Source organism: Salmo salar, chromosome 02 (genome assembly GCF_965601325.2).
Source record: "Salmo salar chromosome 02, fSalSal1, whole genome shotgun sequence".
NCBI lineage: Eukaryota > Metazoa > Chordata > Actinopteri > Salmoniformes > Salmonidae > Salmo > Salmo salar.
Genome location: NC_138292.1, coordinates 55,661,070 through 55,680,627, shown reverse-complemented (window position 1 = coordinate 55,680,627; position 19,558 = coordinate 55,661,070). Strand labels below are relative to the sequence as shown.

At 44.3% G+C, this 19,558-nt stretch overlaps 1 protein-coding gene across 4 annotated transcripts in view; it reads right to left on the bottom strand.

Moving 5' to 3' along the window:
• The window catches only part of LOC106588327 (E3 ubiquitin-protein ligase SMURF2), a 70,912-nt gene that overhangs the window by 32,901 nt on the left and 18,453 nt on the right, over positions 1-19,558 (bottom strand). For 2 of the 4 annotated variants that reach the window (XM_014177201.3, XM_014177210.3), the window contains exons 2-4: positions 9,943-9,981; positions 6,872-7,019; positions 1,879-2,012 (exon numbers count right to left, since the gene is read on the bottom strand). In XM_014177201.3, coding sequence (XP_014032676.1) covers positions 1,879-2,012; positions 6,872-7,019; positions 9,943-9,981 — 321 coding nt within the window. The remainder of the gene's footprint in view (positions 1-1,878; positions 2,013-6,871; positions 7,020-9,942; positions 9,982-19,558) is intronic. The other 2 variants (XM_014177215.3, XM_014177223.3) reach the window with 1 other exon arrangement.

Genomic DNA, 19,558 nt, shown 5'->3' with positions numbered 1-19,558 from the left:
GGTGTAGTGAGACTATCCGCTCCCCGGTGTCTTCCTGACAGACAGCACTGTGGATCTGTTCCGGATACGTGTCCAGACTAAACAGGGACGGTCTAGGGGTTACAAGGCTGGAATAGTAAGCAGCTTTCAGAAGAGGAAAAAAAAGAGACTTAGTGAAACTGGATCCTGGCCCTGCAAACATCTGAGGTGCATTTAAAAAACGAAAGGAAAGGGCGGGGGGGGACAGGCTCAGACGAAAGGAAAGAGCGGGGGAATACAAAGGATACGGGAACCAAAACGACCACAAAGAAAGGACACTGTCTACACAACACATGTAGGCTTAATTACCAGTGTATCAACAGTATATGTCGCTCTGTATACAAGTCTTGCCACCCAGACAGTGCATAGCCGATATAATACTAAAATGACTGATCCATGTATACATTCTATACATTACTGTCCGCCATCACAGACGCACTAAAACCAGTTTAAATAATCTATGGGAAAATAAGACAACAACAACAACAAAAAAGGACAGAATCCGGAGGCCTGCGATTTGTAACTAGGACAAAGGGCTCTGAGGTTTGTGTCAGTGTGCGTGTGATGCTACAGTAAGTTACAGGAAGTTGTAGAGCTGTACCGGGCCAGATTGTTAGGAAACGGTGCGGCAGCAGAAGAAGAAGAGGCCCCTAGAGACTGTGGTGGCTGGACCACAGACAGACAGACAGGCAGGTGGGCGGGGGGGGGGGGGGGGGGGGGGCCTTGTTGTCCACATCAGCAGCATCTACCCATACTGACTGGCTTCAGTGCCACTCTGTCTGACTGACAATTTCTAGAGGACTCTCATTGTCACAGCCAGTTATGGCTCCAATTCTAAACCACTTAGGGAGAAAACCGCTGAGTGGTATAGATTAGATATACATATATCCTATAGACGGAGGGTGAGGAAAGTAGGGCAGTTAGACAGATGTACAAATAAGCCTACATCATAGCATAGGCAATATACTGTAAGTGGAGCCAGGTAGTTTAACAGCCTAGCTAGTATCTGTTAACTGTTATAGTTTGCTGAAAAGAGAAATGCTCTATACCTACGGTTGTTCACTGCTAATGCTAGTAGTCGGGATAGGACCCAGTCTGAACGCAGCAGCTAACGGCTAACAAGCCAGGTAAAACAAAGGAAATAGACTTTCCAGTAAGTACTCAAGAGTAGAGAAGGGAGACGGCACGTCTACTTCACATACAGTTAGTCTGTGTCTGAAGAGACAGCAGGACGTGTGTGTGTGTTTCCCTTCACGCTACAGAGGTGGAAACCCCGGGGAGTGTGTTTGAGCTGGCAGCAGCAGGCGTGGGCGAGACTCCCAACTCCCAGGAGCCCCCTATCCCGCTCTCGATGGCGTCCGTCTCACCAGGCCAGGCAGCGCCAACATGCTCCGGACCCTAGCCAGCCAGACTGGCACCTGATACCCAGGGAGGGAGCGGGCAGAGCGGGGCAGCGACAGCCTCCCAGATGGTCGTCAATCAATGGGTTTAATGGCAGGTGTGTGTGTGTGTGTGTGTGTGTGTAATAGGGCCTTCTAGGTAGTGGGGCAGGACAGAAGCCTGTCTTGTCTTTGATGTGGTCTATAAATCAGATCATGCATTGCGTAATAGGAGTGGAATAATGATGAATAGAGGGGGGAATGTGTGTCTGGGTTTGAGTAATCGTTGGGAGGTTTTTTTTTGCTGTCTCACACTAGACTGAGACCACCTCCAGACAGACACACACTGTGTAAAGCACACTCACACGTTCACATACACACATTCATTTCTGCTCAAACATGCACAGGAACATTTTTTATTAATGCTCTAATACATGCTTGAACGCGCGCACACACACACACACACACACCACACACTTACAGCCGGTGTCTTTGAGGCGGTTGATGGCGTTGGAGAGAAGGCGTACACAGCCCAGGAAGCCGGCCCCCTGCTTCTTGTGAATCTTCTTGTGGTTCCACACACTAATGGTGATGGAGTCAGACTTCCCAATGTACCTATGGAGAAAGTGACAAATTCCCTTTAATATGTGTCCCCAAATACATGACATCAGACCAACTGATGTCAGTGAGAGAGTGAGAGAATGTGAGCGAGCGAGCTAGTCTCTTTAATACACACAATTTAAGATCTTTAAATGCATCGCGTACAACACTGAGTGGCCCTTTATTTAACCAGGTAGGCCCTTTATTTAACCCGGTAGGCCCTTTATTTAACCCGGTAGGCCCTTTATTTAACCCGGTAGGCCCTTTATTTAACCCGGTAGGCCCTTTATTTAACCCGGTAGGCCCTTTATTTAACCCGGTAGGCCCTTTATTTAACCCGGTAGGCCCTTTATTTAACCCGGTAGGCCCTTTATTTAACCCGGTAGGCCCTTTATTTAACCAGGTAGGCCCTTTATTTAACCAGGTAGGCCCTTTATTTAACCAGGTAGGCCCTTTATTTAACCAGGTAGGCCCTTTATTTAACCAGGTAGGCCCTTTATTTAACCAGGTAGGCCCTTTATTTAACCAGGTAGGCCCTGTATTTAACCCGGTAGGCCCTTTATTTAACCCGGTAGGCCCTTTATTTAACCCGGTAGGCCCTTTATTTAACCCGGTAGGCCCTGTATCCAACCCGGTAGGCCAGTTGAGAACAAGGTCTCATTTGCAACTGCGACCTGGCCAAGATAAAGCAAAGCATTGCGACACAAACAACAGAGTTACACATGGAATAAACAAGCGAATCACACAATAGAAAAAAAAGAAAGTCTATATACAGTGTGTGCAAATGGCGTGAGGAGGTAAGGCAATAAATAGGCCATAGTAATGAAGTAATTACAATATAGCGAATTAACACTGGAGTGATAGACGAGTAGATGATGATGTGCAAGTAGAAATACTGCTGTGCAAAAGAGCAGAAAAGTAAATAAAAACAATATGGGGATGAGGTAGGTAGATTGGATGGGCAATTTACAGATGGACTATGTACAGATGCAGCGATCGGATAGCTGATCAGATAGCTGATGTTTAAAGTTAGTGAGAGAAATACAAGTCTCCAGCTTCAGCGGTTTTTGCAATTCGTTCCAGTCATTGGCAGCAGAGAACTGGAAGGGAGAGACGTACATCTCATACACTCCGAAGAGGATGACCTACTAAAGAAACAAGTGTGTACACAAAGTCACAGAATGTACGGATGGGGTTCTGAGGTCTAAATGACTCTGATTACAGGTTGCTAACTGTCCACGATGACGAAGCTGCTTGTCTGGCTATAAGGTCAGCCTAGTCATCATGAATCAGACAGGAGAATCCCTCGTCTCCCCTCTCTCTCTCCTGCACCACAGTCCCCCAGACAGACAGCACTTACAGTAACACACACCGACTGGTCTAATTACAGCTTTCCCAACTCAGCCCTCTTCCATGGGTACGTATATATCATGAAGAGAAAGATTTCCAGGAGAAGGGTTTCCCAGAGCGCACATAGAAAATGCACATAGCCCATACTGTTATAGGGAGAGGGAAGAGGTAGTCTAGTCAGTTTTCACATTTGCTCACCTCACAGTGTCTCCTTTTGTCAATAGACAAGTCTGCTCAAATATCTGATAATAATTTCACTAGCAACTGATGTCCGTGGACAAAATAAATGCTTCCATAGAGGCGTATGTCTTTTTGCATTGTTCCGTCTTTAAAAGGAGTGACGGACAGAAATGAAATAAAACTTTAATCTAAGCACATTAAATCTAAACTGTTTTTTTTTTCATATTAAAAGCCTTGCATTGTGGGTTGAAATTTCCGCCTGCTGTCTGATCTAGATCCGGATAAAGGCTTCAGACTAAGCCAAGTTACTCCACCTCTGCACTGTGGTGGTAATGTATGGGCCAACAACATGATTTGGAGTGTGTGTGTGTGTGTGTGTGTGTGTGTGTGTGTGTGTGTGTGTGTGTGTGTGTGTGTGTGTGTGTTGCAAACCCAGGCTGCGTTTAAGGGGAAATGAGAGAGCAGACCAGACAGTGACCTAGCGTCTGGGGCTTTGAAAATGAAGACAGGTAAACACAATTTCCTCAGTCAAAATGACTTGAGGAAGACACACGTGTACACACACACACGGTCATAAACACACGTTCACACACACGCATTTGTGGAACCATGTGCAGTCTGGCTTTGCAGGTAGAGCCGGTGATTAGAACCGTGCTTACCGCAGCAAATTAAGGAGGAGAAAAAAACCACAGAGAGAGAGAGAAGAAAACCCACTTGTCCGAGCATATGGCTAAGTATACCTATATGATAACACCACAGTATGAGGTAAGTATTACTTATTGAGCCTCAGTCTAGCTAGTCTGAAGAGATTTTCAATGTAAGTATCACAGATCTCGGATCAGTTTACTCTCCCAAATCCCTTACCTCAACCATTAGGGTGGAACACTCAACACTGGCCTTAGATCACTTTATAGGCTGATGACGCAACAAGTTAGCCAATTTACTGGTTTGTGACTAATGGTGACTGGTGAGCTGGGGTGGCACAATGGGAGACATCTAGTCATGCCAGTGGGTGCCCAGTCACGCCAGTCTATCTAGTCATGCCAGTGGGTGCCCAGTCACGCCAGTCTGACAGCTCAGACTGGGTTAAAAGTAATGAGGCTAGATATAGACATCTAGACTAATCAACGGCCCAGACAGACGACACGGTCACACTTCCTCCCCTGACGGCTGGCGAGACCAGCACGGCCGGCCACCTGCTGTGGGTTTCCTGGGCCGAGAGGGACGAGCGATTAGGGACCGGGGAGGAGTCTGGTGAGGCGTGGTTGGTGCAGTGAGAGAAGGAGTGGGAATAGGTTTTCACCAATCAAGGCCTCTGAAGAATACAACCATCAGTCGTATCAATTGGCTTTCTCTATAGAAATATGAGATACCACCTACTGTATAAATTGATCAAGGGCTCTAACATACAGTATGAAGCTAAAATGGGTCACGGCTACACCCGGATTGGGTCCTACAGAGGGCAGCGAGAGCGCCTACGGGCCTTGCGCTCTAAAACAACCCCTTCACTATTCATGACATCTCTAGCTTGCCTAAGGGATATACAGTGCATTAGCATCACATTAGCATCCCGTTAGCATCCCATTGGGAGCTACATGACCTGGCGCTCTAATGCCGCCTGCCCTGCTGCAGGCGCTGACGCAGCGAATATGAAAACAGAGCGGGGCAGAATGTATGCTCCTCAAGCTCCAAACACGGTCTGAACTGATACATGTTTTGACTGCGCTCTCTATTCGGGTTTAATGGCCCCTGTCTGCAAACGTATAGCTCCATAAGTTACGCAATAATTGCAAACTCACTGACTGTATTTGTGAAACCTGCAACGACAATACTCAGGCTGAGTTTTCCTGTACACAAGCACGAGTCAATGGTTGTATGTCACACACTCATACAATCAACCCAATGCATTTCAAACTAAAAGCATTGGATTGGTGTATTTCATACACCAGTACAGTCCCTTCCATGAATGTGCACATGTAGGGCGGATGAAGAATGTATTCTGCTGTAACGCTCTGTAGTCCAGAGGGGGTTAGACTACACTACACTAGCAGACCCACAGAGAGTGGGCTGCTGGGTTGCCTGTGTGCTGAGCACTTAGCTTGGCCTGGTGTGGAGGAGGGAGGTGTGGAGAGCAGTGGCAACCTGCCAGCCAACAGGCATAGGCTGAAGGCTCCATCTGTGGCTGTGCTCCTTGGCATGTCAGCCATTTCCTGTGACAGAGCCCTGGGGTCACTGGCAGGGAAGACTCCCTCAGGACCAGTGGAGAGGAGAGTGTTTGAAGACAAGCATGGGGGGGGGGAACAGGTGTGCAAACACACAGCGAGAGACTGACAGAGACATCTATATGTGTGCTCAAAGCTAGCAAATAGGTATTCCCGCTGCAGTGCCCAACTTCATGATTTTCTTTCTTTTTTGGGGACCTAATTGATGATGTAACCCACATTCCCTGTATTATTCAATCTGTGCATAGTGGTTTGGTGCCAAGACACCCACATCTCTGCATAGTTTCCCAATGCTTTTTGTAACACACACACACCCCTCTCTCCCCATGTCTAGCTTTCTCTCCTCTTCTCCCGCCCTCTACATCCCTCTCTTCCCCCTCCTGTAACGCATTGCCAGTAGGTCCTTTGGGTCCTGTGGCAATTACTCCCAAGAAGAGCACGTAAAGCTTGCTGCTCAACATTCACAACACATGGCTCATTTCAGTCCAAATATTTCAGTCGGACAGTCCCAATGGTTAGACTAGAGCTGTGTCAAATGGCACCCTATTCACTATATTGTGCACTACTTTTGACCAGGACTTTAGTCAAAAGCAGTGCACTACATAGGAAATAGGGTGCCATTTCAGACTAGCCTTAGAGTGAGCGTGCAGCAGCCCAGTCAAAAGGCCTCAAATGGTTTATGGTGGGTGTTCCTGCACATTAGCACGGGAAGGGAGGGTGACCTGCTGCATTCCTTGCACGCTTATCATAGCAGCGCATGGAGATCGGAGACGCCACAGCTTAGTCAATGAAACCAGAACAGTGTGACAATGTTGAAAACCATAGACAACAAGAATGTGTTAACAGATATCTGTGGTTCTTTGGCATCCATTTTAGGAAGTGGTTTCTTCAGGAGTTGACAGCGAGTTTCACCAAATCCAGACCCTAGTCCCTTACTTTCTTAGTCTCACACACCAGACGTTCTCCCTGGGGACGAGGTTATGCTACTACTTCCTACTAGGCACGTTTGTAGGTCGGAAAGGATAAATTGTCGAGGCAAGCTGGAACTAGGAAGACATGGTGAAACAAGGGTTTATTGGTCTAAGGTGGTCCCCCAGTTTAGAGACTACCCTGGTGACTTACAGGTCGTAATGTTGGTTCCACTTGGGGTCCAGCGTGTTCCTTACGGTGTCTGTGGAGTGGCATTGCCCCGAGCCGTCCACCACCACTTTGGCAAAGGGGTCAGGCAGCCCTGTGGAGGAGGAGCCAAAATGGAGGATTGTATTCACAACTGTGGATGGCATAGAAACAATGGAGTCAATGGAACTACAGTCACAGTATGGTTCATTTATCTAGCATGGAAAATAAATGTTTATATGAAATGGAGATATGTTGCAAATGGAGACAAAAATGGAGGATGTATGCCTGAATTAGTTTCTAGGTAACTGTATTCACAAGCTGATGGCATAGAAACAATGACTATCAAAAGACATAAATTCACATAATATTAATTATCTAACATGAAGATATGTTATAGCTGAAATTGGATACAAAACATGAGCTGGCGCACACCCAGAGAAATGTATTTTAAGTAGAGGTGCTGACTAACAGTGAATAAACTATAAAAATAGAGTCGCACAACTCTATATATAAACTCCCTGTAAATTGGGTAAATCAACATTTCGGCATCACTGTGCCTTCTTCAGGGTGATGCCGAAACGTTGGTGATTTAACCCAATAAATTACTGGGAGTTTATATATAGTGTGCGACAATTTTTTATAGCTGAAATTGGAGCCAAAATGGAGTTAACGACCGGTATGTGCACGTCAAAATGATAGCTGTTGTATTTGAATAAGGTGGCACACAAAACATTCATTGTCAATGGACCTATATTTACACTGTGACTAATAAAGAAAGCGAAAGAGATTGTGTGTGTGTATATATATATATGAAATATTGTGTGTAGTTGAGCAAGCAGCTCAGAAGCATGTCGTTCCACGCCAGTCTATTATAGTCTTTGGAAATCTGATAAGGGACGGTACACACACACACACACACACACACACACACACACCTAGGCAGGATCAACATATCCCGCCCGTTTCATGTATAGTATAAAGATTTGGAATGGATTGATAGACTAGAGTAATGACGTGTATTTCAGTTGAGCTTATTCAGTAGTACTTGGAAACAAAACATCGTTGCCAACTATTCATATCGTAGAGTTACAATGTTGTAATCACTAGGCAGCCAACTGCCTATTGTAGGAAACAGAGTTCTCAATAAACAACGTGTCACGACCTCACAATAGTTCAAATTACAATAAACATAACATTTTTTAAGCATCACGCAGTAGAACTGTAAATAGAGATATCATTTGAGCTTTGGAAACAAGTGCTTTCATAAATGCATGGCGCGGGCCTCGTTTCGCAGGAGCATTGGAATAAGCTTTCTCACAATGAACAAGCCTTAATAAATGTTGTTTATTTGCATATGGAATTTGATTGTTCAACATCAGCTTTAAAATTCCTCAATTTTGTGGCCGCCTAGGATGTCCTCTTTCCACTGATGTGGTGCTGAATAACAGCGGGAATGGGGAATGGTGCGGGCCGGCCCAGTCATGACTAGAAGGCATCCAGCTTTTGTCAAATTAACATAAAAAGTTGAATTGTTTTGCATTTTAGCTAACCCTTTCCCTAACCTTAACCTAATTTTCCTAACTTGCTACGTAAAATTCTCCTAACCTGCTACAAAAAGTCAAATCTGCCGTTAATTTGACAAAAGCTGGATGGTTTCTAGTCATAACCGGCCGGCCCTGGTGTTCGTAGACAGCCATGTTTTCTTAGTTATTAGGCTTACTTACAATGTTCATGCCTAAGCTGAATTAAATTAGAAAGGCTAGATTGTATTTGAAAACAGCTGTGTTATGCTATTTATTAATTAAAGTGGTCATACAAATAGCCTATAGGTCAGGTCGTTCGCAAATTATATTATACAAATATGATATTTTGAAGTTGTGTTTTACTTAGTAGGAGGCTTGTTGTTCTACACTAAATGTTTTAATATTTTTTTTAATGATATTCATTGATGATTTATAGTAGGGATGAATACGCAATGAGTAATGTTTTTCTTTTCAATAAAACCTGTCATGTTGGTAGAAGAACATTGTTCTACTTTAAACCTTTACAGGCCCTTTCCAATCTGTTAAGATGAATAATCTAAAATGTGATTTTGAGCACCGTGGGTGGACACCCTAACGAGTTACGTATCCAATGCATATGGATGTCTGGGAAATTAAAAATCTTGCCGGTCACGTTGTTCGGCGCCAAATAGTCCTGACGGAAACTTGGTACGCACACACACACACACACACAGACTGTGCTCCATAGAAATGACATACTGTGTGTGACTATAGTTAGGAGTGTGTGTGGCTCCAGGCAATGATACCACCCACAGGTCAAACTTGTTGAGTCACATTCACCCCAATGCCATACTGGCAGAGGAAGCAAGGACTTCCCTCTGCAGGTGTGTGTGTGTGTGTGTGTGTGTGTGTGTGTGTGTGTGTGTGTGTGTGTGTGTGTGTCATTTACAGGAAACTGTGCCTTAAAGCCCACAGTAATCCAACCCATGTTCTCAAGGGAGATGTGCAACTATATAGCCTAAAGAATGTTCCAATTCACTCTCTTACCAAAATCCTACACTATGATAATTAGCCTACGAAGGGGACGTGCCTGTGCTTTGTGTTCCATCAGAGGTATTTATTTGTGGTGAGTATCTCCGTCTCGCCATGATATAAAACTACACCAGACCCTCTGGCACAAAGCCAATGTGAAGATAAGTAAGATACAGGAACTTCACAGTTAACGACCGGTAGCTTTTCACAGTCAGCCTAATGACCGAGTAACATTAAAACTACATTCAAATGGCTCATCCGTGTCGGTCATAACAGCATGCGTCAGGCATTACCAGCTCATCACCGATGCTCTTCCACCTCATTGGATAGCATTGGGGACAAGCGTCGATGTGCATCATGTGTTCTATCTGTAATCTGTATTCGTCAGCCAATACTGCAGGCAGATTGAGCTCCTATAGGACTCCATCTACAGAATGCTTCAAAGCCAGCCAGCTAGCTGACTATCCCATACCAATGCACAGCAGGGGGGGCAAGACAGAAATAGCACTGATGCAAAAAAATAAATGGGTTACTACTCACGGAAGAAGTCTTTCTTCGACAAGTTCTTCGCACACAGCACTGGAAGGGAAGGGAAGAGAAGAAGAAACGTTAGATGAGTAAAATGATCGGTGTGCTACAATGGAAGAGCAATATTAGTGAATTCCCAATTCAAAGCAACTGTGGGGGAAATAAACCCTATGAGCTTACATATTAAACAACCAAAAGCACAAGAGACAGCATGTGGGTCAAATTTGGGGCACGCCTATATGACAAGGCAAAGTCCAGTTTAGGCCTACACAAATAGCCTAAGCTACACTCCATTTCAAACCTTCACTCCAGGTATTTGAAATCAGACAGATATTATGAAATAAGAACCAACTTCAGCTTGGAATCTCATCCCTGCCAGTGCCTTGGATTCCTGCTCGGAATCCCAGTCCCCTTTTGCGATAACCTCACTTTTGGGTGGTGCTCCCTCAAAACATTTAACAGCTCAATTATTGGAGGATTTCTGGCTTGGCTCTACTTTGTCGTCTTCACGGTTGCCCTGGGTAACCCCTGTTGTCTGTCAGTTTGTCCGCCCATTACGGGCTAGCAGAGAGAGTGGTTAGAGAGGCTTCCCTTGTAAAATATTGAGCAGACAAGCATTCTTTCCAATACGGAGTGAGTCCCTGAGGTAAGCATCACAGCCAAGAGCCAACACACAATGGCTTCCAGAAGAGAAGCAAAGATGAGTTGCAGGAGCACTACGCTCTCTCGCTCGCATACACAGTTCTCTCTACCATCTCTGTAAATCTCTCTCCTGTTGTAATGGGGTCCAGGTGAGCCAAAGTGGGCCAAAGTTATGGAATGTCTTCCTAGTACTGCCAAGTTCTTTTAGGTAGCAATAGAACTCAGTAGGGTTGGGCGCTATACTGTATACACCGTATACTGGGGTATTTGGAAAAAGCCACAGGATGTTTTTCAATACCGTTGAAACTATGTTTGAATTTTTTTATTTTTTTAAATACATTTTAATATTTGTAGCTACTTAAGTAAAATACCTGCAGTCAACTTGTGCAATATGGTAGGAGATTAAGAATATTACGTTCTTCAGTTTACTTGTCACATTATGAAGCTTACTGGTAGTCCCCAGTCACATGGTGTTTATTTACAAGCACACAATGACAAGAGACCGGAGTCTTCTGTGTTACTCACTGTTCTGCAACATGCGGCAGGTGATCTAATAACAGTATGGAATTCACAACTAAATGTTTGCCAGTTAGATATCTTATAACTATTAAGTTAACTGTCTAATACATGCCAAATGCTCTGCAGTTGTTCATTTGGTTTGCTAATTTAGTTGGTTAGCTTCTTCAGAGCTAACCACAGAACAGCAGAAAATACCCTTGTGGATCAAAAGCCTTGCTGGGAAGTATTTGTTTTGTGCTTGCAGCAAACTGGAGTAGCATTTGAGTTACTTGTATAGTACAGTTTCTGACCTAAACAAAATGTTGACAATGCACTCGTTAGCATTTTCTATGGGATTTTACATTTACTTGTTAGCTTTGATAACCTTCGGATTACAGAGTATCAATGGGGTTTGAAAACAGCACCCCTTGTGTTCTGTGTGAATATTACAGAATATCCCAGTATGAAGGTTTGACAATCTGGATACAACACTACACTTAGTTCTACCCCCCATCCCCTCCCAGCAGCCAGATAGCAGGCTACTACCCAGCCAGGCCCCTACAGATTAGCCAGAGGAGTGGAAAGACATTCCAAGGAGATGTTTCTGGACCCTGGAGGTACCCAGTTGGCTGGTCTCGTCAAGACCACTGGTGCTGATTGGGGGACATTAAGGGTGGAACAGTAGAGCAATAGAGGGGGGAAGGGATTGTTGAGGTAAGGCTGTAGCAGCCCCAGTGTAGTCTAGGAGTCTGACCTCCATGACGACTTAGCTCACCGCGAGCCTGGAGGAGTCTGGGTCAGATAGATGGATGACCCTGGAGAATGTGAGGACACAAAATGGAGGAGGGGAGAAGAGAGGAGAGGGGTGTCTTGGTCTCCTTCCATCATATCACTGCTATGTCTCAGTGTCTTGGCTACTTTCCTATGCCCGCAAAGTGACAGGTGAAATGTAACAGTCGAGCCGACAGAGACGAGATGAGAGATGATACTTTATTAATCCCCAAAGGGAAATGATCGTCATGGTATCCAACCTGTCTGGTATCCAACACCACAAAAACCTATTGACTCAGAAACATATGCCTAGACGACACACGTACAAAATTTGACTACCTAAATTAGCGTAACTAAAATGCTCCCCATACTGACAAGAGACAGGAAAGGTATTTTCCCTTGCAGGCGCTGGGAGGACACAGACTGGGGGGGGGGGTATCCTTTACACAGCTGCGCGGTCCTGGGGAATGCACTACTCTCAAAGCCCACCTCATTACTCAAAACTGTGGTATGCACTCACTCAATGTCTGCAGTGTCTGTCACGACACACTCATTTCAACGCCCCACCGACTCAACGGTCATTATTTATGCAGGGTGAGGAGTAGGGAGCAGGTGATGGGGTAACTTTCCATTCCCATACCGCAACACACACACGAACACTCAGAGACATGCACACACACGAGCCAGAGACAGGATCCTGAGAGAGACGTATAGCCATAACACAGACCTGCCTGCATTCTCTTACGCTATCTTTCAAATGTCTGCCAGTTTCATATACAGGCTGTCATGGAGGAAGAGTGCTATAACATGTATGGCAGACACACACACACAAGTTCTGGATGAGGTCAGAAAGTTGGTGGTTTGTGTGATTCTGTCTGTTTTGGGAAAGAGGAAAAGGAATAGCAGGGTGGGTAGTGGAACGAACCAGTGGAGTTATGTATGGTGGCTGGGGAGAAGCGCACTAAGCACTGACAGAGTCATGATACTGCCAGGAAAAGCCAGTCTGTCACACACACACACTGTCACGCTTACCAGTCCCCAACAGACAGGCTGCCGGGCCAGACAACACACACACACACGTCCCGGAGACAACGTGAAAATTGATTACACACTCAAGAATTTCGAGGGAGGAAAAAGACAACCACCAAAATACTAGGAAAATTACACAGTGAAGCACAAAGCAAGGAAGTTACGGCTCAAATCACACCCGTTTAATCCGGACACCAGGACAGCGACCAAAATTACACAGCCAATCCAACAGAATCACAACATCATGACACAGACAATCACGACACCAATCAAATGACACCGTGAAGACTACCAATCAGCTCGTCAGGGGAAATTACACAGTGAGAGCCGACAGTTTGGCTGTGAGCCAAGAACACAAGACAGACTAAACTGATCCTGCAGGGATCAAATGGACATGTCGTCAGGATGAAATGAGGAGAAAACGAGCATCATAAGAGGTCACAGTCTTTGCTAAAGCAAGTGTAGGCTTATATACTGAAAATGGATTTGTGATTCTAAACGCTCGCAACATGCTGTCAAACTGATTCTAAGGAACACAAAATCCCACGAATTTCACAGTCAAATTGCCCATTTTTAATTTTTTTTTATTAAATAGCTAGCTTAGCCTTAGTGAATTCAGTCACTGTAAGGTTAGTGACAGGCTGGATAGCCAGATCCTTAGGGTGCCCCTAACCACTGATACAGGATAAGATATTTGTTAATTCCCGTAATGTTAAGGTTAGGATTATGACCTGGTTAAGGTTAGGATTTTGACCTGGTTAAGGTTAGGATTACTCTGAGTTAAATCTCAGTGGGACATGTCACAGTGACCTCCAGGAGAAGTCATAACCCATGAAGATGGGACTCGGGAGGTCGTAACCCATGGAGACTTGACCAACCCTGAGCCCTTCCATTCAGCACACCGTAGTAAAGTCTGTGCCAGTAGATCTCATGTTACCCTAATGCTAATGGAGAAAAACGGATTACCTGCGCCCTGCTCCAATGTCTGACCATGCTAAAATAAAAGCCTCTTTCCCCAATCACCACATCATTGACCTCCCAGATGCACTGTTACCAGGCAGAATTGTCCATGAAGCTTCCAATGAATGGAGGCACTCACAGGATGAAGAGGATGTTGTGAGAAGTCGAGTGAAAGGAAACGCCAAAATTCAAGAATTTCTCTGACGTGAGCGGCTTCTCATCAAATATGGAAACCATGTAAAAATTCTAGCAATTCTAAATGGGAGACAGCAGACACCATTCTTGTCTAGAATGTTAATTCAGATGAATGCTGAAGTTCTGCCTTCAAAGAGGCCTGTATATCCCCATCATCTTCAAGGCGTAAACACCAAGTTTAGTTTTTGTGGCACCCTGCCGAGTAGGGCCATCATAGGGTGTCAAGGCGTGTACTTCCATGCCTCTGAAAGCAACCATGCATGCCAACGGGATATCTTGAATGTGTAAGTGTGTGTCCACACACACACACACACCTCTGATAATAGTGTGAAGGCCTAGATAACATATGGCACTACGGACCACCCTCATGACAGCCGTGCTGCGAGGGACTTCAAGCCTCAAACTCCATTTGACCTCTCTGGGTGAAGCTACACTCAGACAGAATACGTATCTAACATGCAGAGATGTTATGGAAACATCTAGATAGGAGAGAAAGTAGCACTCACACTGTCTTTAACACCAACTCACCAGACAGCTGTCTGTTGCGTCTCCTTCACACCAACATGCTGCATTATTAATAAACTGGTGAACTTTTCACCCCCGAAAATAAGCCATCCCCAATTCCTCAGTTCAGATGAACTTTTCAACCCGGGATGGGTTACGTTTTCTGGAAAGCAATATCAGCGATTGACTTCATAGGAAACACTTTGGGATAATGAATGGGGATACAGAATTAAATGGCGTGATCGGGGCTGGGAAATGTCAAGACGACAACCTTCCAGTACAGTAGCCTACAGGCCTATTGCCTAATACATTCAATTTTATTTCAAGAAATTAAATCAACATTATTTAAATTCAGCATTAGGTCGGCAGCTATACATTTTACAAAAACAGAATAGGCTGCAGCTTCCATGGGTTAAAGCGGCGTTTCCCAAACTCAGTTCTCGTTTTGGTTTTTGCCCTAGCACTACACAGCTGACTCAAATCAAAGCTTGACGATTAGTTGATTATTTGAATCAGCTGTGTAGTGCTAGAGCAAAAAAATGAGCAACCCTTGGGGTCCCTAGGACCGAGTTTAGGAAACTGAGGTGACCACTTCTCAGCCCAGCCTGAGGACCAAGCGTTCTCTGATGTTGACCTGGGAAACAGGGGTCAGTGGAGCCTCTTGTAAACACAGAACCTGCTGACAGCCCATGTCAAACTAGCAGGAATCCTCTTTAAGCCTTTTCTGAAGGGGATACCCTGAAGATCAGGATTTCCCAACCCTCTCCTTCACATTTTTGTTATAACCCTAAACTGGCACACCCAATTCAATTAGTCAACTTATCATCAAGCCTTTGACTAATTGAATCAGGTGTGCCAGTTTAGGGTTAAAACAAACATTTGAAAGGTCTGGTGGGGCCCCAAGGAGAGGGTTGGGAAACCCTGCTGTAGATGGTCACCCCTAAAATGTGATTTATGCTTGATCCGGAAATGCAGTGGGGAGGCTCCGTACGGAGGGTGTGACGCAATTGCGGAGCCTCCGGATACCAAATCGAACTCGGTCGGTAGATGCCGTGCGCCTCCCAAATTTTGCAACAATGTGGAGGGCTCCGTATAGCTCAGCATTGATATGATTGGTTGACAGTAGTTCGGGGCGGTACCTCCTGTATAAACACAAACTCACTTTCTTTGCAACTTCCTTCACAACAAACATTTAGAATTTTGACAAAAGGCTATCAGAACAAGTTCGTAAATATAAAACATCTTTATGACACCTCGTGTAGGGATTGTTTGACCTCTTGGAAAGAGGTAATGGGGAGAAATGCGGTAAAGACGTCAATGGAACGCAAACCGTGGGGGATAGGATGCCGAAATGGCGCACATTCAACAAATATGATCTAACAAAGTGGATATCTGTCAAATCCGTCATGATTGATGTATTGTAACAGACCCACAATGTGGTTACTAAAGTCGGATTTGGATATATTTGGCTGTTATCGCTGCATAACATTTAGAAGTTGTCCCCTTTAAGGTTTAGACTGCTATATGCTAACTCCCGTTCGTAAAAGGTGGTAGCATATCTAGCATACAGAAATTGGTGGTGGTAGTCAGTTGTTTTTAACTAATGCAGTGTGAAATACACAAACAATAGCCTAAAATGTAGGCTAATTTTGCTTGGGAGCAATGAAGAGATTCAGGATCTTCCCTCACCCATTTCCATGGCATTTCCATTGATTTGGTTGAGTTCCATTGACAGTGTGTGTTACCGCATCTATGGAAGGGGATGCCTGCCACAAGAGGAGGCAGTTGCGGGGCAAAAAAAATTATTAAGGGTTAAAGTGGAGATGCAGGTGGGGAAAAAAATGGAACCGCCTTTTTACTTCACGCTATATTGGCTGAGCTATGTCAAGCACTGGGAAACCGACTCCAGCGTCTCAGAAGAAGTAAGGTCTTGGCTGGCTACGGAGATTAGTCCTGAATCACTACAAGTGATGCAGACCAAATGTGTTGGATGCGTATGTCACACTCCGCTCTGCTCAAAGAATCTCAATAAGTATGAATGCTCTGACTTCTGCGGAGGCTGCATCACTGTAAATGCTGTACGGCCACTGCAGATGCCGGACCATAAATCGGCTTTCAGTCTTTACTGCTCCTGTGTGTGCTAAAATGTATCTACTCCTTTTCTGCACTTTAGGCCTAAATAGGTACTAGTAGCTAAGATCATGTATCATAGCTTTACAAGAACTTGGCCTACGAATGGATGAATAAATCATGGCCTAAAGAAAAATATTGCACATGCTTCATGTTCAAGAATCCCAAACCATATGTTCAACCACCATAACGTTTGCACATGTTTGACTAGGCCTACCTCCTAGCCAAACCAGTAAAGAGAAGGTTAACAACTTTATCTTCCAACTGAGGGTGAGGTGGCAAGAGACAGTGGCCACTCAATGCATTGTCCAGACACTGAGTCATCAACATCCACCACAGAGGTCAACTAAGAGCTCCTCTCCCCTCCATTGTGTCTCCCTGAGGAGTTATACCTGAGGGCCACGTCACTGCAGGCAGCCCGTCACCCGACTACTGACTCAGAGTATTGAAGTAGCCAAGGGCATTGATCTCACCGTCTGAAACAATGGCCATTGTGGATATTTACCCCTCATACAGGGCTAAGGGTCATTATAGAGCCAGGAGTTTTTCCTGAACACAAAAAATAAATAAATAGTCCCTCTGGCAGACACAGGACAGAAATTCTCCCTCTGTCTCTTTACTGACAGTGTACCTCACTATAAGCTTTGTGAAGTCGAGTGGGGACCATATGTTGCAATAAGCCTACTCAAGAAAAAAAAAAGGACACATCCACACTGCACAATGGAATAATGTTCAAATAGCCTTGTAGGACATCTGTGTTGTTCAACATGATGAAATTGGGATAATCACCCCAGGCCTCTTAAAATTGTGATTACGGTATGACGAAACCATACCGGGCTGAGTCAACCATACCGGGCTGAGTCAAAGGTTTGTTGGCTGCCTGGTAGGTAGCTGGTGGAGATTGCGTGACTGGGCAAGTCTCCCACAGTCAACTAGGCCATTTTATGGTCCATTTGTTCACGTTAGAATACAATTGCTGGCGGGCTGAGAAGGGATTGCAGTGAAGCGAGTGTAGGCAAAAGGGCCGATCAGCCTCCAAAGATGCCTTATTGTTGGTAGAGCAATGCTTAGATAGTAGAGCCTCAAACCATGAAAGGAATGCTTGTATTGAAGTGACTTCATCCCTGCAGTCAGCATTCTTAAATCCCATCATCCGGTTCAGGAGCAACACACAAGTTATTTTTACGCCTAATGCATGATTTCTAAATTATTCATGCTAACAAAACTCTGCTTGTAGGCAATTTTTGTACCTTTATCTAACTAGGCAAGTCAGTTAAGAACAAATTCTTATTTACAATGACACCTAGGAACAGTGGGCGCCTTGTTCAGGGGCAGAACGACAGATTTTTACCTTGTCAGCTCGGGGATTCGATCTAGCAACCTTTCAGTTACTGGCCCAACTCTCTAACCACTAGGCTACCTGCCACCCCACAATAGATCATTGACAGGTATCAATTTCAGTCCAGTTGAAGTAGGCCTATTGGCTTTGCCATTTTACATTCTCTAGCTCTAGGTGTGACTAGACACTGTCAAACGTAATCCCATACAGTGTTTGTCCATAGAGGGCTGACATTGAGAGAAACTGGCACCATATTGACAGTTTGCATCTGGATGGACAAGTAGAACGCGTTTTAGGGAAGCTTTTAGAGGATTGTCTTTTCAAACTACCAAAGAAAATTATATTGTGTAAGAAACTGTCAACTTAGTTTTTCAATTTCAATTATACAAAATTCTTGCAGCCAATAAAATGTTATATATATGGGGGATACAACCATTCCAGCTCTGCAGATTTTGCTGCGAAGAGACAATCATTAGAACATTTGTTTTGGTACTGTACATATCTAGCTTGTTTTTGATCGCAGGTTCAGGAATGGCTGAAAAGAAATAGCAAATTTATCTGGAGCTAACCCTGCAAATTTATCTGGAGCTAACCCTGCAAATTTATCTGGAGCTAACCCTGCAAACTTATCTGGAGCTAACCCTGCAAATTTATCTGGAGCTAACCCTGCAAATAGCACTGCTGGGTGATTAGAAAAGTCATAGTCAACCGATCAATAATATAATAATACTCTTCGAAAAAAATGGTATCTACCGTAAATTCCGGACTATAAGCCGCAACTTTTTTCCCACGCTTTGAACTTCGCGGCTTAAACAATGACGCGGCTAATATATGGATTTTTCCCGCTTTCCAATTTGTGGGTCCTGACAGCGTGGAGCATTGTCAAAAAATCCACTATCATCAACGGATTTCAAAAGGCTGGACTGCTGCGTGTTGAAGAGGGCTCAGCGGGGGATTTGCGGTTTATATTCAGGTGCGCTTAATAGTCCGGAAATTACGGTAGAAACTAATCAGAACAGAAAGGTTCAGAACTTTTGTGAAACATCACAGCACAGTTGAAAGATATATGGCAAATAGAAACCAAAACTGGATGGTGTTCATAGATAGATGGGAGGGGTGCTGAAGGGAGGGACTAAACATAACAAGACAACGTAAAATATACTGTGACCGTAAAAATGTATATAGGTATAGAACTTTTGTGAAACAGCACAGTTGGAAAATCTACAGTAAGTTTGGACACACCTACTCATTCAAGGGTTTTTATTTTTTACTACATTGTAGAATAATAGTGAAGACATCAAAACTATGAAATACACATATGGAATCATGTAGTAACTCAAAAAGTGTTAAATAAATCCAAATATATTTTATATTTGAGATTCTTTGAAGTAGCCACCCTTTGCCTTGATGACAGCGTTGCACACTTGTCATTCTCTCAACCAGCTTCATGAGGTAGTCACCTGGAATACATTTCAATTAACAGGTGTGCCTGGTTAAAAGTTAATTTGTGGAATTTCTTTCCTTCTTTAATATGGACTTGGTCTTTTACCAAATAGGGCT